The 20,706-nt window shown below is 44.4% G+C and overlaps 1 protein-coding gene across 1 annotated transcript in view; it reads left to right on the forward strand.

The window, feature by feature from the left end:
- The window catches only part of CDK4 (cyclin dependent kinase 4), a 74,531-nt gene that overhangs the window by 41,557 nt on the left and 12,268 nt on the right, over nucleotides 1-20,706 (forward strand). The window contains exon 4 of the mRNA XM_040340867.1: nucleotides 1,823-1,990. Within this exon, the coding sequence (XP_040196801.1) occupies nucleotides 1,823-1,990 (168 nt within the window). The remainder of the gene's footprint in view (nucleotides 1-1,822; nucleotides 1,991-20,706) is intronic.

Consider the following 20,706-nt stretch of genomic DNA (forward strand, 5'->3'; position numbering starts at 1 on the left):
AGGATTCGGGGACACTCTGTGCAAAACGAGCTGCACAGTGGAGGTAAGTATAACATGTTTGTTATTTAAAAAAAAAATTGTGTTCCTTTTAAGCCTGGTACACACTGTTGTTTTTTATTTTTAAATCGGTCGTTGTCTTCTGACATTTGGCCCATGTGTATCCAGCTTTAACATCTATTGTGATGGGTGACATCACCTTTGCGGTGTTCAAACGTTCGGCCACCTCCCACAAGCTTGCCTGAAGTAATTTGTATTTAGAATGGAGGATCTTTTTTTAGTGGGTATTCACAATTGCAAATGCACCTGCTTGACGATTACCTCTGAGAACCCCAGTGCAGGTTTATGCGATTGGCTACAAGAGGCTTAGGCCCGGTTCACACTGGTGCGACAAACGCTCCAACTTCGGGAGCACATGTCGCATGACGTTTACAAATCAATGGTTCCCTGTGAGAGCCGTCTAAACTGGTCCAACACAAGTCCCGTACTACTTTCCAGCTGGTCCTTTTTCAGCCCATTCAATATCATTGAAGTCAGATCAAAGTCTGATCCTCGTCCTAACCATCCAACTTGCAACGTCCGACATGGTGATTACAGCAGCAGGAGATGGAATTTTATGTCACACTGGGATTATTTTGATTGATCCGAGATCGTCTGACTTGTCCTTTTTTAAAGTCGGAGCAAAATCATATCCTGTTCGTGGAAGTAGAACCAATGTTACAGGGCAGCGTAGGATAACAGTCTGAATAAAGAATGATGAGCGCAAACTGAAAATCTAAAAGTGAATATAAAGACAGTCCATAGGGGACTGATAACAATCAATAAAGATATGCAGTGAATTCAAAATTAGTGAAATAACTCAAAACTGATAAATCCAAAAATAAAAGTCCAAATATATAAATCAAAGTTTGGATAAATCAATCTAGTGTGCCAGTGATAAACAAAACTTCTGCACTTCGGGCATCAATGTGGACAATCTTGATAACTCTTTGCTTAGCCTGGGCTCGCAGTGCGCTTACCTCCAGACACTAGGTCATGCGTGTCAACGAAATCCTCCCAAAACTGGAACAGAATCCAAACAGTGGGTAACTCGTGTTGCACGGAATCTTCCCAGTGCTGAGATAGAGTCGAGGGGCGTTCTCTGTATCCAATACCAGTATAGGTCCAGGCGCAGCGAAGTCGGCTAAGCAAAGAGTTATCAAGATTGTCCACATTCATGCCCGAAGTGCAGAAGTTTTGTTTATCACTGGCACACTAGATTGATTTATCCAAACTTTGATTTATATATTTGGACTTTTATTTTTGGATTTATTATCAGTTTTGAGTTATTTCACTAATTTTGAATTCACTGCATATCTTTATTGATTGTTATCAGTCCCCTATGGACTGTCTTTATATTCACTTTTAGATTTTCAGTTTGCGCTCATCATTCTTTATTCAGACCTTTATTTGTTGTTGGCACATTTTAGATTTGAGCAGCATTTTGTTTTTCACTGGTCACTTTTTTAATTTTCACTGTTGGCTAGCGCTTTAGTCACCCACTTGTTTATAACGTAGGATAACAGTTGTGTCGTACCAGTGTGAACCCGCTGCTAATCAAATTCACGCCCATGTAATCGCTCATGCAGTAATCAGCCCTGGACGCAAGCAGTCTGCGTCTTTCAATGGGGCTGCTTCTCGCAGCTAATCATGGGAACCCCGCTGGGGTTCTTGCATGTAATCGTCGAGCGTGGGCTTTCGCAAGTGTGATTCGTACTATGCGGTTTGTTTTAGTGTGTATTATACTGAAGATGCATTTTACTAATTGTACTCTTTGTTCTGGCAGGATTTAATGAGACAGTTCCTCTCCGGCCTTGAATTCCTTCATTTGAACTGTATTGTGCATCGTGATCTTAAACCAGAAAACATTCTAGTGACCAGCTGTGGACAAGTCAAACTAGCAGATTTTGGCCTTGCACGAATCTACAGCTGTCAGATGGCCCTCACCCCTGTGGTAAGTGTTTACTGTAAATGTAACCTAGTACTTTGTGTAGCAGGTGAGAACATCCTTGAGAATGCAGCTGCACAGGAAACTTGCAGCCACAGTTGTCAGGATTGCAGAACCATATTTAGTGATGATTTAAGGTTTGTATAAATTACATAAAAACTTGGAGATCCCTGATTTTACAATATATCAATTTCTGACAACTTTAAAATGGCACAGTTTTTATATTCAAATTCCACAAAGGATAAGTGCGTCTTTTGTGATATAAAAAGCATGCCTTTAACCACTTGCTTACTGGGCACATATACCCCCCTCCTGCCCAGGTGAAATTTCAGCTTTCGGCACTGCGTCGCTTTAACTAACAATTGCGCGGTCGTGCGACATGGCTCCCAAACAAAATTGACGTCCTTTTTTCCCCACAAGTAGAGCTTTCTTTTGGTGGTATTTGATCGCCTGTGCGGTTTTTATTTTTTGCGCTATAAACAAAAAAAGTGCGACAATTTTGAAAAAAATACAATATTTTTTACTTCTTGCTATAATAAATATCCCAATTAAAAATAAAAAAGGTTTTCTCAGTTTAGGCCGATACGTATTCTTCTACATATTTTTGGTAAAAAAAAATAAAAAAATCGCAATAAGCGACTGGTTTGCGCAAAAGTTATAGCGCTTACAAAATAGGGGACAGAATTATTATTATTATTTTTTTTTTTTTTACTAGAAATGGCGACGATCTGCGATTTTTATTGGGACTGCGACGTTATGGTGGACACATCGGACACATTTTTGGCGCCATTCACATTTATACTGCGATCAGTGCTATAAATATGCACTAATTACAGTATAAATGTGACTGGCATTGAAGGGGTTAACACTAGGGGGTGAGGAAGGGGTTAAACATGTTTCCTATAAAGTGTTCTAACTGTAGGTGGAAGGGGGGTGACTGGGGGGGGTGACCGATCTGTGTCTCTATGTACAAGAGACACAGATCGGTCTCCTCTCCAGAGACAGCACCGCTGTCTCTGTGTGAGCCGGCAATGAGAGATGATCTCATATGTTTACATATGAGATCATCTCTCATTGGCCGCACAGATCGCATCGCAAACGGCCACTCTGATTGGCCGTTCGCGGCGATCTGTAATTGGCTGTGTCCAAGGGACACGGCCAACACAGATTTTCCCCGCTGCGCACTCTGGAGCGCGCGCGGGGACCGCCCAAAGGGGCGGACGTCAATTGACGTCCTGTTGGCTTTTGGGATCCGCGCTGTAGCCGTCAATTGACGGCAGGCGGATCCCAAGTGGTTAATGCCTAAAACCATAAAGTGATTATTTCTATATAGAGCAACATCTGAAAGCATTTGTGCATGAGATAAAAACTCGGAGGAGAGGAATTATTAAAGAGCATCTCCAGAGATGCTTTACCTGAGAACATCCCACGTGGCTTCTGCATGCCAATTATGAGCTGGGTTTTAAAGTGTGCATATCTTAAAGTTGGTATTGAAGTACATTTTTGAAAGAGACAGGCCAGGGTTTTTATAACGGAAGAGACCCCAGTGGTGTTTGTAGCCTAGCCATTCAGGTGGATGAAGAGACAGAACCCAGAAAGAAGACCCGATGAAGATGGAAGCTCCGAGATCAGCAGGAGCCGTGACAGCACAGCGCTGGTGTACTTTGCTTGGCAAATAAATTATGTTATGTGCTAGTATGCAGTTCATACTAGCACATTACGGCATTAACCATTCCGGAGGTATATTTAACCACTTCCATACCAGCCCATTGTAAAATGATGTCCACAAAGGACCTCTAACGATCCGGGTGGACGTCACATGACGGCCTGGGCTTTGTGGGGGGATATCTGAATGATGCCTGCAGCTAGAGGCATCATTCAGATATCCTTCTCTTCTGCCGGCGATTCTGCACAACGTAAGAACGATCATGGCGGCTAGATCGTTCTTACAGGCGGCGGGAGGGGACATCCCCCCCCCCCCCTCCCGCCGCCATCCGGTGCTTCTCCGGGCTCTCCCGTGCCATCGGGGGCCCGGAGAACGAACCATCTGGCGCTGGCAGGAATGACCGTCGGAGGACCCGGGCGCGATGTGATGACGTCACGGCCGGGTCCCCGTAAGTAAACAAAGCCGCAATTGCGGCTGCTAAGCAACAGTAAACATGAGATCGGTGAATTTTTTTTCACCGATTTCATGCTTTCCAGCCTAGAGGAGAGATGTGCGGTCTTATTGACCCCGCATCTCTCCATAAAGAGTACCTGTCACACACATTCCTATTACAAGGGATGTTTACATTCCTTGTAATAGGAATAAAAGTGAAAATAAAAAAAAAAGGTGTAAAAAAATAAATATGTAAAAAAAAAAAAAAAAAAAAAAAAATTTTTTTTTTTTTTTAACGCCCCTGTCCCCAGTAGCTCTCGCGCAGAAGCGAACGCACACGCAAGTCCCGCCGACATATGTAAACGCAGTTTAAACCACATATGTGAGGTATCGCCGCGTGCGTTAGAGTGCCAGCAACAATTCTAGCACTAGACCTCCTCTGTAAATCTAAACTGGTAACCTGTAAAAAATTTCAAAGCGTTGCCTATGGAGATTTTTAAGTACCAAAGTTTGGCGCCATTCCATGAGTGTGCGCAATTTTAAAGCGTGACATGTTGGGTATCTATTTACTCGGTGTAACATCATCTTTCATATTTTACAAAAAAAATTGGGCTAACTTTTTTATTTATTTTTTTAAATTCATGAAACAATTTTTTTCCAAAAAAAGGCGTTTGAAAAATTATTTTTGCGCAAATACCGTGCAAGATAAAACGTTTCAATGACCGTCGTTTTATTCCCTAGGGCATGGGTGCTCAACCTGTGGCTCTCCAGCTGTTTCAGAACTTCAAGTCCCATCATGCCTCTGCCTTTGGGAGTCATGCTTGTAACAGTCAGTAGCTTGCAATGCCTCATGGGAATTGTAGTTCTGAAACAGCTGGAGAGCCACAGGTTGAGCACCCATGCTAGGGTGGTGTCTGCTAAAAAAACATATATAATGTTTGGGGGTTCTGCGTAATTTTCTAGCAAAAAAATTATGATTTGTACATGTAGGAGAGAAGTGCCAGAATAGGCCCGGTATGGATGTGTGTATAACAGCCCTGTATGGAAGTGGTTAAAAAAAAAATTGAGAGAACTTTATCGGTTTAAAGGATCCAAAGTTGCTTTATTAAGAGTAACTACACCCCAACAGCCAAGGCCCCTGGAATTTTGCTTACAAACTTTAAGTGAACCTGCCAAATTAACATTTGGGAGTTTTGATTGCAGACTTGTTTTTATAAGTGCAGGTTTTGCAGCTTACATCTTGCTAGTGAACCCATTGACCTGGAACAAGTATGCAGCCAATGAAGTATGAAAAATCTGAACCCCTCACACCGTAAAACCAGAATCCGCGTCTGTCTCTTTAAAAATAACTTGACATATTTCTATCCTCTTAAAATCGTCTGACTTTAGAACCACTTTATCTTCATGCATGCATTCTATGCATGAAGATTAAACACCCCCCCCCCCCCCCCAATACTAGACTGAGCCAGTATCGATCCTGCGATGTTGCGCAAGAGTCTGCCCCCCCCCCTTCTCATTGGCTGAGATGGCAGCTGAGCATCGTTGGCACTCGCTGCTGTCAGTGGGTCAATGAGGAGAGGGTGGTGGGGCTGAGCTGCAGCTGTGTCTGGACACAGAGTAGCCGCTCAGCTCCCCCCCCCCCCCCCATAGCAAGCTGCTTACTGTGGGTGCACTCAGCAGGTAGGAGGGGCCAGGAGCACCAGCGAGGGGACCGGAGAAGAGGAGGCTCTGGGCAAAACCATTGCACACAGCAGATAAGTATAACATGTTTGTTATTTTTTAAAAACTAGACTTTAGTATTGCTTTACTTTTAAGGCACTTGGGTGCCCTTCAGGCGTTTTAGCGCTAAAAATAGGGCTTCTCAAGCCACCCCAGTGTGAAAGCCTGAGTGCTATCACACTGGGGCAGTGCACTTGCAGTACGGGAAAAGTCCCTGCAAGCAGCATCTTTGGGGTGGTGTATACACCGCTCCCAAAATGCCCTGCGCTATAAAGCCTTTCTGCGGCTGATATTGGGGGTTAAAAGCGCGCCGCTAAAACCCACACTGCCCAAGTTTGAAAGGGGTCTTAAGCACACACAAATTGTGATTTTGGCTGGGCTTGATTACATTTCTTAAAATGCAGAAGAATGTTAAAGGATTCTGTGCAAACGCATATATACACACAGAGGAAATGCATATGTCCACAAACGAGAAGGAAAATAATCTTGTGCTCCATTACCTAATAGCCTGTACTGGGGGGAGGGAATGTCATCAGAGAAAGGCAAAGTGAGCGTAGCCAAATGCAGAATTGATAGTGCAGCAAGAAGCTCCAGGCGCAGCCTCATCTCCTTGGCATGCCCCTGCAAATGTAAGGAGAGGGGGGGAAAGACATTTTAAGCCCCCCTTGCCTCATGGGATTGTGGCAGCGGAGTTCTTTAGTTTTCCCTCAGTAACCGAAAGGGAGGGAAAGCTGTATCTGGGCAGATAAAGGGGTTGTTGTGAGGGTTTTGTAAATTAAAAAAGGGGGATTTGGAGCCCTAATGGCTCAGTCGCCTCAGTAGCAGCAGCTGTGGTTTTCCCTCCCGCCCTCCCTTTGTCGCACGCCAAGTTTTGTGGCTAGTGTCACCTGAAAAGGGGGACTATTTAAACTGTATACAAGTTAAACAAAGTTATGAGTTGTTTGTGGGGAGTTTCCCCTTATTTATTATACAGCTTGAGCCGTAGTGGCTGAGCTGTTTTCTTGGCGTGTTTTTCATTAAAGTTTTAACTTATTGTTAATAAAAATTTTAAACCCAATAATAATGGAGGCTCAGAGTAAGGTGGTGCAGTGTCAGTGTGCAGATTGCCAGTGGTATTGGGTTCTTTATTGGCCCGAATGTAAAAGCTTCCTATATGTAAGCCTAGGATAATTCTCCAAGGGAAGCACCAGCTGATGATATGGCTACCTGGACTACATCACCTGCTTGTCTAAAGCACCAGTGCAAGCTCTCTTCTTCCCCTTTAAACTCCATGCTTTGCTGTAATGTTTGTTATACTGCATATTACCTCAATGCACAGTGACATATGGAACTCTATGCGGTGTGTACCATTGATGTAGGCTAGCACTTAATATATAAGTACAGTTGCCAAGTATAGGTCCAAGCTGGACCAACGTAACTGTGCTATTAAGATCATGCCCAGATTTCAGCCTTTAAAGTATAACTAAAGACCCATCAATCATAATAACATACAAGGGAGACTGTGTTTTTATCTGAATACAAAGACCTATCAAACCTTAGAAGTACATGATATCACAAAGCTTTAGACTGTCCATATGGGTTTGCAGGGTATAGTTGCCTCCAATAGATGGGGGGGAAACTGTGTTGAAACCAGAGAAATTGTTAACCCAGACTTCTCTTGGATCATTCTGACCATCTACATCAGGGGTGCCCAACCAGTGGCCCGCGGAGCCCTCTGATGTGGCCCGCGACTTCCTGCTCTGGAATAATAGAATACTGTTATTAAAGGTTAGTTTATTACTAAAATCACAGTGTATATATGGGCATGCAGTGGTTACTGGGCTGCTTTCAAACTGACCCACAGATGCAGAGCAGCGCACCTGCGGATTACTTGCACTGAGCCATAGACTTCTGTTATTACCTACAAGTTTGGTGAGCTTTCTGAAAGTGCATCAAACCTGCAGAATATAATAGAAGTATATTGCAAAGTGCATGAAAGACAAAGGTTGGTAAACCGCAGCGCATCAGTGTAAAAGCAGCCTTGGGCCCCTTTCACACGGTCAGTCCGAACCAATTGGACCCTCCATTCACCTCTGAGTGGCAGATGTAAACCAATCTGATCTGCAAAAAAACAAAATGTGCATATGAAGAGCAGACACAGACCTGCCATCCGCCCGCTCTGTTTATTGTGGCCCATGACCGGTTACGAAGTCGCTTAAGTGGCCCTCGTGCTTCAAAAGGTTGGGCACTCCTGATCTACATGGTGGGGCTCAATGTAACTGGCTTACAAAGAACCATGCTGGTAGCGGGATTAGGCAACCTGTAGCAAACAATTCCCAAAATGTTGCTAATGAGTAACAATATAACTGTGTGTGTGTGTAAACACAGGATAGTGCATCAGGTGCAAAGAGGCGATCAACGAAGAAAAAATTCTTAATGTTTTTTTCATGTGGATGGTCAGAATGACCCAAGAGAAGTCTGGGCTAACAATTAATTAATTTATTTATTTTTTTAAATCTCTGGTTTCAACCCACTCCCATCTATTGGCCGTATCTTTTCCCTAAAAACCCCATATGAACAGTCTAAAGCTCTGTGATACCATGTACTTATAAGTTTGATATGTATTTGTATTCAGATGACAGTCCCCCTGAAGAAGACTACGACTTGTGTGGTCGAAACGTATTAGGGCAAAAAAAAAAGCCTGGTTTACGTTTATTGTGGGTTTGCTGTCCTCATTTGCATGTGCACAGTAGCACATTCATTTAATGGTTCGCTGTGCCTGCTTGTCATGCAGGAAGAAGGTACTTGCACCATTTTGAAAATGCAACAACCAAGAGATCACATAGTGCTTTTGTACCATACGATTTTTCCTGTGGTTCCCGCACCCAAAAATGTGCTGTGCGATATAAGAATGTATGGCAGCAAGCACGTTTTGGCTGTAAGTGGTTTCAGATGCAGGAACAAGTGATTCCCACACTAGCATCCACCGGCAATGTGTAAACCAGGCCTTACTCTATTTAAAATGCCTCTAGTTTAAAGTTTGTTTACATTTTGCCGGTTAGTCCTTTTATTTTTTTTAATCTTTATATACAATTAAATACAGGGCATGTTCAGAACATATATACTGCAGGGCATACGAAATTATATTTTCACTTGTTGATTGCCTCTGTTCAAATGGCCAAGAAAAGAGTGAGAATCGGTATGTGGCTGACTAATTTAGCAGTCCAGTAAAGTGATTGTAAAGTATTTTTTGTTTTTTACTTGCCTGCTCTGTGCAGTGGATTTGCAGAGGGCAGCCAGGATCCTCCTTTGGTGCTCTTGGCCCCTCCCCATCAAGTGCCCCCACAGCATGCAGCTTGCTATGGGGGCACATGAGCTGGAGCTCTGAGTGTCCTTTCAGACAAAGGGCTGCCGTTTTGGTCCGACCCCCCCCCCCTCTCCCCTGATTTGGCTAACTGACCATGACAGCTGTGGCAGCTACACACAGGCTTTTTATCTTCATGCATGAAGATAAAATATCTTCTGCCATATTTTTTTTTAACTCCTTCATATTATCTAAATAAAGTCATGTTTTTCATGGACAAAAAATAAATTCATCCTCCTTTTTACAAGTGTACTTCTCCTCTTTTAAAAAGATGACTTCTAAAGCCAAGGACTGTGTGTGCCCGGGATTCAGGGAGAGTGGACCACTATGCATAAATATGAATGTGTTTGGAAGAATTAATCTAACACTGTGTATTAAAAAAACTTCTATTGCAAACAGTTCATCCAGCATTGTATAGAGTAGGGCTACAACTAACGATTATTTTCAGAATCGATTAGTTGGCCGATTATTGTTTAGATTAATCGGATTATAGCCTTAAAAAAAAATGTAATTTTTCAATTTTTTTGGGGCCAATTTGTTGTTGGGCAGATTACAAAACACAAATTGCCGCAAAGACACATTACATGCTTTTCTGCAGCTTCTCCATTGAAGTATATTGAGCCAAAAAAAATGGCACAGTTTTGCGTTAAGTCCTAGCCCTTTCCAAATACGCAGCAGCTGAAAATATATCATGGATGTAAACGTGTCCCATAGGAAAACTTGTAAATGAACTGTAGTGTTTCTGCAAAAAGCACCAAAAACAGAGGTGTGACCCCAGGCCTGAGATGTTTAGTAACATAATGGGGGTTAAAAACAAAAATAAGTACAAAGAGCAAATAATCGCTACTGTAAGGGGTTCATTTTTTTTACTGTGGGACAGTGAAAGTAATATTTACAGTAGAGATTTTCTTTTTTGTACTATAAAGGGCTAATTTTTTATTTTTCTCGAGTCGTCTTCCAGGACGGCACCTTGAGAGAGTAGACTGGCTTCACCTGACAGGAAACACAATCAAAAAGAGGTTTAAAAACCCTGCCCCTCCCCGTGCACCTCAGTTCATGATTGTGTTTCCCCCAGCGAAACGTTTTTTTGTTTTCTAAAAAGACCTAAGGCCTGGGGCTGGTGGTCCCCCTCTTGGAAGGTGAGCCATGGGTCCTGGGAGGCCTTGAGCTCAGTGAGGCTATTGCCTGTCCAGAGGGTCTCCCCGTATTGAGGGGGGGGGGGGAGCTGAAGGAAAACTTTGTTTGGAAACCCCCCCCTGCTAGGTGTATCTGGGATAGTGGCTACCTCAGAACACCTAGGTGGCTGGAATCCCTCTCTCCCGAGCGTCCTCCTACCTGCTGGGCCGGGTAAAGACGCATCTCCGCGCTGTGGACTCGGCTGCTGTTCTCCCAGGCTCGTTTCTCGGTGGAGCCAGCATTTCGACGCTGCATCGATGGCGGCGCATGGTGATGACGCACTTCCAGTTCCGGTCTTCACCAAAATGGCGGCCGCCATCGGCGTTGGCTCACACGCACGGAGCGCAGCAGGGGAGAGAGTGGCGCCCGATTCGACGGTGCCATGGAGCGTGAGGACCGCCCGGCACTAACCGCTGCTGCAGAGGAATCCACCAGGGGTGAGTCTACCTCCAGAAACTGCATTGGGGCACTTGGACTGGGTCCTTATTCCCCACACACCCCCCTTCCCTTCCCCTACTCCTTTTGTATTAAAGCCTCTGTCTTTTACTTTCAGGGGAAGAGGTTATTGCCCAGGGGGAGGCTTCTAGTGTTTCTGCTAAACATACATCTAAAGCTAAAAGATGTGGGAATTGTAGCATTAAGCTAGCCACAGACTATTCCAAGCTTTTGTGTGCTAAGTGCATTCAAAAGCTCACAGGGAAGGAAACTTCGCTAATAATGAAAGAATTCCTGACGGTTCAGTCAGAGATGCTTTCCACATTAAAAGAGTTTAAGGAAGTCTTAAAAACCAAAGAACCTGATCCCCTAGCAGCTGGACCCTCCTCACAGGAAAGCTTATCCACCTCGGCTCCAAAATTGTTGAGGGCTAGGGACGTTCTTCTGTCAGACTCTGAGGATTCAGAGGCTCAGGAAGAAGGTCTCATTGATAGCCAGACAGATGAGGAGGATGAAGATGCTAGATCAGGCAAATTCATTTTTTCAGCGGATGACATGGGTGGTTTACTGGCGGCTATCTATACCTCTGAGGGGATTCAGCAGCCGGCCGAACTAGTGTCAGCACAGGATAAGATGTACCAGGGTTTGGCTAAACCCCAGCCAAAGGTTATCCCAGTTCACCAATCTCTTCAGGACTTGGTTCTAAGAGAATGGGCTGAACCTGAAAAGAAGTTACTAAGGTACAAAACCTGGAAAAGGCGCTGTCCCTTTAAGGAGGAACTAGAAAACAAATTTTTCAAAGTCCCTAAACTAGACGCTTCCCTAGCTCAACTGTCTAGACAGTCTGACCTTTCCTTTGAGGATGCTGGGAATTTAAAGGATTCACTAGACAGACGGGCAGAGACCTCCCTTCGCAGGGCCTGGGAGGCTAATGCGGCAGCCCTGGGGCCCGCCCTGGCCTCATCCTGCATTGCCAGGAATACGGATACCTGGCTATCCAGGATGTTGGAACATATCCCGCAGACTCCAAAGTTTAAGGATATCCGAGATTCCCTTAGAGTCATAGGTAGCGCTGTCGCCTATCTAGCAGACGCATCAATTGAGTCCGCTCGAGCCTCTGCTAAAACGGGCGCTCTTATTAACGCCTCAAGAAGGGCACTATGGCTCAAAACATGGGAAGGAGATTTGGCCTCCAAAATCCCGTCTCTGTGCCCTGCCCTTTGAGGGATCCCTCCTCTTTGGGACAGGTTTAGACCAGGCTCTAACCAGGGCCTCAGAAAAGGGTAAACGGTTCCCTCCCAAACCTAAACAAAATAGGAGGAGATTTTTTCGAGGCCCCCAGAATAAAAACCGACCTTCAGACCGAAGAGCGGCCTTTAATAGGAGGTGGATCACAGGAAAGGATAAACCAAAAGGGGGAATCCTTTTCCCTGATCCTAAACCCGCTGGGAAAGACTCCAAGTGACTCGAGAGTCGGGGGAAGGCTCTCCCGATTTCTTCCAGCTTGGGAAAGCATAACACGGAGTCCTCATATTTTGCAGATAGTGAAGGAAGGCTACAGATTGGAATTCCGCCATCTTCCCCCACCAATTTTCCTCCTCACTCATTTACCCCAAAATCCCCTCAAAGCGGCAAGCCTTATAGGGAATGTGTCAGACCTAGCACAACAGGGGGTCATAGTCCCAGTTCCGGTAGACCAACAGGGTCAGGGGGTGTACTCTCACATCTTCGTAGTACCAAAACCCTCGGGAAAATTCCGTCTAATCATCAACTTAAAACCCCTGAATACTTATCTCCTCTACAAGAGGTTCCGCATGGAGAACATTTACAGTCTCAAAGGACTTCTTTTAGAAGGGGTATTTATGATAACCATAGACCTGAAGGACGCCTACCTCCATGTCCCCTTTTACCAGGACCATCAAAGATTCCTGAGATTCGCCATTGTTTCCCCTCAGGGGATCCAACACTGGCAATTCACCGCTCTTCCCTTTGGGCTTGCCTCCAGCCCAAGAGTTTTCACGAAGGTGCTAGCAGAGGTGGTCGCCTTTCTACATCTGAAGGGCATCTCCCTTGTTCCCTACCTCGACGATCTGCTGCTGTTCAATCCCAGTCGAGCACTTCTTCTCACGGACCTGACCACCGTCCTGACTACACTGGAATCCTTAGGATGGATTATAAACAGAGAAAAATCTTCTCTCCTCCCAGAACAGAGAAAGATCTATCTGGGATTCTTAATAGATTAGGAAAAGGAAATGTTGCGCTATTAATGTAGATTAAACTAAACAAACAGTTGATACCAGAGAAGAAAATTAATGAAAATTATATGAGATTGCAACGACCCCAAGTTGAAAGGGGAATAAAACACATAACTGGCAATAAAGTCTTTGTGTCAATCAAAAATAGTTGCAAGCAAGTTCTTCAATGTTGAATATAAATTCATATGTTGAAATCATATGTGGTGACCAACACCACTAAATAAAAGGATGGAGGCTTACCGGATGGCAAGCAATGAAAAGCTTGCGGCTGCAAACCCCAGCCAGGGCCTTTTGATGATCCTCGCAGGGGGATGACAGGGGATGGATGTTGAGGCAGAACATAAAGCAGTATAAGCATGTGGCTAAACCCCTAGCCAGGGCCTTTAGAATCCCAAGCGATGGTAATATATCTTAAGGGTCCTTACTGACAACTTCAAACTTTCCCGTTTTTATCTTCAGAATGTATGTTGTAAACAGTGAATGGTTGACACATGTCCTATGCAATGTCACCTCCTGATGGTGGTGAGCCTGATATAGCAGAGTGAGGCCTCCCTTATGGCTCCTACTCTCGGCCCCTGGTAAAGTAACAGGAGGCGCAGGAGTGAGGAGTGGTACGAGTGCCTGGCAGGATCAACAGAGGTAGAGGTAATCCGGACGTTCAGGCACTCGTACCACTCCTCACTCCTGCGCCTCCTGTTACTTTACCAGGGGCCGAGAGTAGGAGCCATAAGGGAGGCCTCCCTCTGCTATATCGGGCTCACCACCATCAGGAGGTGACATTGCATAGGACATGTGTCAACCATTCACTGTTTACAACATACATTCTGAAGATAAAAACGGGAAAGTTTGAAGTTGTCAGTAAGGACCCTTAAGATATATTACCATCGCTTGGGATTCTAAAGGCCCTGGCTAGGGGTTTAGCCACATGCTTATACTGCTTTATGTTCTGCCTCAACATCCATCCCCTGTCATCCCCCTGCGAGGATCATCAAAAGGCCCTGGCTGGGGTTTGCAGCCGCAAGCTTTTCATTGCTTGCCATCCGGTAAGCCTCCATCCTTTTATTTAGTGGTGTTGGTCACCACATATGATTTCAACATATGAATTTATATTCAACATTGAAGAACTTGCTTGCAACTATTTTTGATTGACACAAAGACTTTATTGCCAGTTATGTGTTTTATTCCCCTTTCAACTTGGGGTCGTTGCAATCTCATATAATTTTCATTAATTTTCTTCTCTGGTATCAACTGTTTGTTTAGTTTAATCTACATTAATAGCGCAACATTTCCTTTTCCTTACTTGTTTTTGTGTTTGTATGACACTGTCGTGTTGCAGCTAAGCTAGTTATTTTTAGGGTTTAAGCGCGGTATTTTTTCTTTTTGTTATTCTTAATAGATTCCTTAGAGAAAAAGCTTCTCCTACCAGTAGACAAGGTCCAGAGACTCATCTCAGTGGTCAGGTCTGTCAGGGGAACAGCAGATATTTCACTCAGGGAGATCATGAGATTGTTGGGACTTATGACCTCATGCATCCCAGCAGTTCCGTGGGCCCAGCTCCACTACAGGCCACTACAGGCCTTCCTCCTCTCCTCCTGGGACGGGAAGGAAACATCCCTAGACTCCAGGGTCTCCATTCCAGAGTCGGTAAAGAACACTCTAGAGTGGTGGCTCATTCCTCGGAACTTGGGAAGAGGCCTTCAGTGGAACCAGTCAAACCCCCTCAGGATAACCACGGATGCCAGCTCCTGGGGATGGGGAGCCCACATGGCGGGCCTACAGGCCCAGGGTTCCTGGGATCGACACCAAAGGGAGTCGTCTTCCAACTTCCGAGAATTATCAGCGGTCGGAAGAGCCTTGGAAGCGTTCGAGGAGAAAATCCTGAACCAGGAAATACAAATTCTCTCCGACAACGCGACCACGGTGGCGTTTCTGAACCATCAGGGAGGCACCAGGTCCCGTTCGCTCCTAAGGTTGTCCCTAGAAATTCTAGGCTGGGCAGAACAGAGGGTCCGCTCCCTGTCAGCAGTTCACATCAGGGGAGTCCTAAACCTAGAAGCGGACTTTCTAAGCCGCCAACCCATTCTCCAGGGAGAGTGGGAACTAAGTCAGGAGGTCTTCGATTGGGTATGTCATCATTTCGGCAACCCAGAAATAGACCTCTTTGCTCACAGGAGGAACAAGAAGATAGAAAGGTTCTTCTCCCTCTCCCGGGATCAGGGATCGGAGGGTGTGGACGCGTTGGCCCAGGCCTGGACATTTTACCTAGCCTATGCCTTCCCTCCCCTGAATCTGATCCCAAAGGGTATTGCAAAAACTGAGTCGTTCACAAGGGAAGCTGATCCTGATCGCTCCCTGGTGGCCCAAAAGATCTTGGTTTCCAATATTAGAACAGTGGTCAGTACTTCCTCCCCTCCCTCTCCCGGTCCGGGTGGACCTTCTGCGGCAAGGGCCGATGTTTCATCCAGAGCCAGGCTTTTTCAGTCTGACGGCCTGGTACTTGAGAGGTGGAACCTGCAGCGGAAGGGTTGCTCAGAGAAGGTAATAGATACCCTCTTAGCGAGTCGTAAGGAAGTTACCAGGAAGATCTATGCCAAGACCTGGGGAGTGTTTTCACGCTGGTGCGCGGCAAGACAAGCTCCACTACCCGAAATATCAGTTATCTTGGAGTTTCTTCAGGAAGGGGTAGATCTAGGTCTAGCTACGAGAACCCTAAGAGTACAGGTTGACGCCTTGTCCTACTTTTTAGACAAGAGGCTGGCTCTGGATCCTCTTATTAAGAGGTTCCTGACGGCCAGGGATAGGTTGTCTCCTATACAGATATCCAGAGTTCCCCCTTGGGACCTCTCCCTGGTGTTAGACCAGCTATCCAAACCTCCGTTTGAACCGATAGACAGCATTCCGGTTAGGCTGTTAGTATTTAAATTCTCCTTTCTTTTGGCCATCACCACGGCTAAAAGAATAGGAGACATGCAAGCGCTCTCAATCAAAGAGCCTTATTTTCGTTTATTCGAGGACAGGGTAATCCTAAGTCAGGATCCCCTGTACCTACCTAAGGTGGCAACGAAGTTTCATAGGTCACAAGAAGTTATACTTCCTTCTTTTTGCGCAAACCCACAGAATGAAAGAGAACGAACCTTTCATTGTTTGGATGTAAGACGCTGTTTGTTAATTTATTTAGAAAGGGTGAGCGAGTTCAGACGCTCATCACACTTGCTAATCAACTTTTCAGGACAGAAAAAGGGTTGCCAAGCATCTAGAGCCTCCATATCTAGATGGATAAGACAGGCAATTTCAATAGCATACAGTAAGGCTGGCAAAACAGTACCTAAAGTGAAGGCACATTCCACGAGATCTATAGCAACCTCCTGGGCAGAGAGAGCAGGAGTTTCAGTGGAACAAATCTGTAGATCAGCAACGTGGTCAAGCCAGAACACCTTTCTAAAACACTACCGAGTGGAACTCCTGTCACCCCAAGACTTGACGTTTGGCAGAAGAGTCCTGCAGGCAGTGGTCCCGCCCTAAGGTAGGCCTGAGGGTTACTTGCTTATCTCTCAAGGTGCCGTCCTGGAAGACGACTCGAGAAAATACCAGTTACTCACCGGTAGCTGTTTTTCTATGAGTCTTACAGGACGGCAGGCCTATTTCCCACCCTGATGACTTTGTATGGTTTGTATTTTCATATACTGGTTCCCGTGCTCTTATGGTGAATACTTTATCACGAACTGAGGTGCACGGGGAGGGGCGGGGTTTTTAAACCTCTTTTTGATTGTGTTTCCTGTCAGGTGAAGCCAGTCTACTCTCTCAAGGTGCCGTCCTGTAAGACTCATAGAAAAACAGCTACCGGTGAGTAACTGGTATTTTTTCCCCATTATGTTACTGGCCGATTAATTTCATTATCTATTAGTTGTTGATTAATCGATTAGTTGTTTTTCAGCCCTAGTATAGAGTGCTCTGAATTGAAAGGTGAAATCTGGTTGCTGTAGGTTTGTGCACACATGGCTCTGTGCAGTCTGTTGGTAAATAAGGTCCAGAAGGCTGCGGTTAGAGTATGATCTCATTTGACATTAGTTCATAAGCTAAATATTATTATTTTCTGGAATTGCTTTTTTTAAATTTGTCTCGCGGTAATGAGAAAAATGGCGGAACTTGGGATGAAGTCATGTACATGTCAGTAAAGTGTACACTTACCAGCCACTTTATTAGGTAAACCTGTTCAATTGCTTGGTTACATAAATTGCTAATCAGCCAATCACATGGCAGCAATTCAATACATTTAGGCATCTAGACGTGGTGAAGATGACTTGCTGAAGTTCAAATCGAGCATCAGAATGGGGAAGAAAGGAGATTTGAGTCACTTTGAATGTGGCATGGTTGTTGGTGCCAGACGGGCTGGTCTGAGTATTTAAAAAAAACTGCTGATCTACTGGGATTTTTCAAACGCAACCATTTCTAGAGTTTACAGAGATTGGTCCGAAAGAGAAAATATCCAGTGTGTGGATGAAAATGCCTTGTTGATGTCAGAGGAGAATGGCCAAACTGGTTCCAAATGATAGAAAGGCAACAGTAACTCAAATAACCATTTGTTGCCACCAAGGTATGCAGAATACCATGGTGGGTGCTGTAATGGTGTGGGGATATATCTTGGCACGCTTTGGGCCCCTTAGTACCAATTTAGCATCATTTTAAACACCACAGCCTACCTTGGTATTGTTGCTGACCATGTCCATCCCTTTTTATGAGTGGTGAGCATCGCCACTGGCTTATTGAACGTGGCAACGCGTTCTGTACTCCAATGGCCTCCACAGTCACCAGATCGCAATCCAATAGTGCAACTTTGGTATGTGGTGGAACAGGAGATTTGCGTCATGGCTGTGCAGCCGACAAATCGGCAGCAACTGTGTGATTTTGTGTCAAAATGGACCGAAATGTTTAACACCTTGTTGAATCTATGCCACGAAGAATAATGGCCGTTCTGAAGGCAAAAGGGTTTAAACCCAATACTAGAAAGGCATACTTCACAAAACGGCTGGTGAGTCTATATAAACCGGGCATAACTCTGATGGAACTGTTGCAAGCACCTGGTCTGCAAAGCTGTGGAGTTTTACAGGCAGAACAATTTGGAGAATAATGGAAACATATCAAATATCCGTTGCAGAGGAACAAATCTTTGGAATTGTCTCAAAGATGCAAAAACGACACTTGTGGCACAATCACCCAACATGAAAGGTCTTGTATACCTCCTCTGCCCATTGCGGATATGGCAGTAATTGCACCACACACAAACTAGAATTTGTCACATATGTTGGTACTAACAATTTGGCTTTTAACTACATGCATACCACCAGAAATGTTTTGCAGATACCTTTATTGAATAACCCTGATTGTGCTCACTAATGTCAAGTCACCAAATATCTCCATTGCGAAAAGTTTCTGGGGATTTTTACACGAAAAAAAAAGATTTTGATCTGAAGCTTTCAAAATGAATTTGGTTGCTTTTTACCCACCCACATTATTTTCTCAAGCATCAATTTTGTGTTTCATGTCTGCTGATTTTTGTGAATTTTTTTTTTTTTTATGCCTTATGACATTTTGGTATAAATTTGTAGGAGTACATTTACAGTTTTATTCTGATAAATTATATTTTCATTGTCTCCAGTCAAAAATCCCCCAAATTCTTTTCAAAGAAAAAGGGCGTTGGTGCTTGTTTCCTACATTTATTATGTTCCATAGCAACATGTTACACAATGCTTTATCGAATCGGCCTTCGGCCAGTGTCAATGGGCAAATGTACTTTGTGCTTAAAGTGGAACTTCACCCAAAAGGGTAAGTTCCACTTTTCTTATTTTGATGGGTACTAAGGCAAGGCCATACATGGGTTGAATTTAAAAAAAAAAATTCTTTCGAAAATCATATCTAAGAATTTTCGTTTGTATTTTGCACCATTAGTGGGCTGCAGCAACAGCCGATTTTCATGTGGCCATCGAATTTGAGTAATCAGACATGTTGGGAAATGTTTTGAAAAACAAACTATTTTCTAATTAATGATGGAGAATCGTGCAAGAAATGTTATCGAAAAAGAAATTCGCATTTGCAAGACAAGAAAATTCCCGGAAAGAAAATTATTCTTTTCTGTAGGACCATAAGGTGAAATTGGAAGGTTTGGTCGAATTTCAAAACCAATGGTGGCACCATCAGATCACAAAACGCACATATTTTCAAAATATATATTTTTTTCTAAATTTGACCATGTATGGTCAGCCTTACTCCTAGGCAATCCAATCGGAAGTTCAGACGGGGATTCCTATTGAAAACGACGAAACTCGTCCATGTGCCACTCTGTGACGTCTCCACGCTGTTGGCAGGGGAGGACGGGCTTCTGTATCTTGCCGGCCAGCGAAACTTTTATGCAAATTTTTCATTTTATGATGTAGGTGTTCTACCCTTTTTAGTTAATACATTTATATTGTGGTAATGCACTATGGTCTGTGATCCTTCCTCCCCTTGGTTTATTGTGTTGGCTGCATGGACCTTGTGACCGAGCGCATCTGACCGTAGTGATTTCCTAATTTTATGTTATCCTGTTCCCTGGTGTAATCCTACCATCTCCACGTGCATACCAAAGGCCGCGGCTGGGTTACATCTGACCGTGATTTTTGGCTTGCCTCTGGTAAGCAGACATCTTTATACGGTGGTGGGCACTTTTTTTCAATTTCACCGGGTGAAGTGTTACTCCACTTGTCATTCCATTGACCACCATACCTGCATTCATTCATCGGACATTATTCATTTGATACCAGTGTTTGTTTGGTGACACTATTTCTAATTAAATTTTTCCACGGTGTGATTTTTTTTTTTTTATATATGAATTATTGGGGTCTATATTGTGATACCCATTTTGGCGCCATTGTTTTTGGTATATCGGCCTCTGGATGTCAACCTTTAATACCATTTTTATTGTTTAATTACAATTCCACTAAATCTTTTATTGGCGCAGCATTTACATTTTTTATTTTAGCTTTTGTATGTCAGTATTTCATCTATCAGTTTTCTGATGAAATACGGACATGCATGTATCCCTATGGGATAGCGGGTGTCAGCTATGACCTCCGATCTAATCGGTCCCTGCTATGGTCCGATTCTACAGACTGAGAAAAATCCTATTTTTTTCCATCAGTCTGTGGATCAGGTGAACAGACGATCCATGTTTATCTGATTCCTCCTCCTCCTCCTCCTCCTCCTCCCCCCCCCCCCATAAAGGAGAGCGGAGATCTGACAGGGCGGTCCCTGCACAGTGTGCAAGGACCGCCCTGTCATCTGTCTGCTCAGCGGGTATCAAAGGAGAGATCCCCGCTTAGCAAGCGGATGAGAAAGGTACGGATCCTCGTGGGATCCGTACGTGTGAAAGGGGCCTTATACTGTGCAGTAGTAAAGCGCTTAATGTAAAGCTAGCCGTATATGTATAGACAGAAATCAAACAAGTGTCTGTTGAGCCCCGTACACATGGGCTGAATGTCAGGCCAGCTTCTGTCTGATGTGCATGCTGGAAAATCGGCAGCAGACTGACTCCCGGTCAGCGCTCTCAGCCAATGGCGGAGGGTTGTGGTGGAAAGGACGCTGCCCCTCCTGTCAGAACACCACAGCTGAGCGGGGGAGATCACCGGACTAACCTTGCTTGGTTAGTACAGCGGCTCACATG

Source organism: Rana temporaria, chromosome 2 (genome assembly GCF_905171775.1).
Source record: "Rana temporaria chromosome 2, aRanTem1.1, whole genome shotgun sequence".
In the NCBI taxonomy this organism is placed as follows: Eukaryota; Metazoa; Chordata; class Amphibia; order Anura; family Ranidae; genus Rana; species Rana temporaria.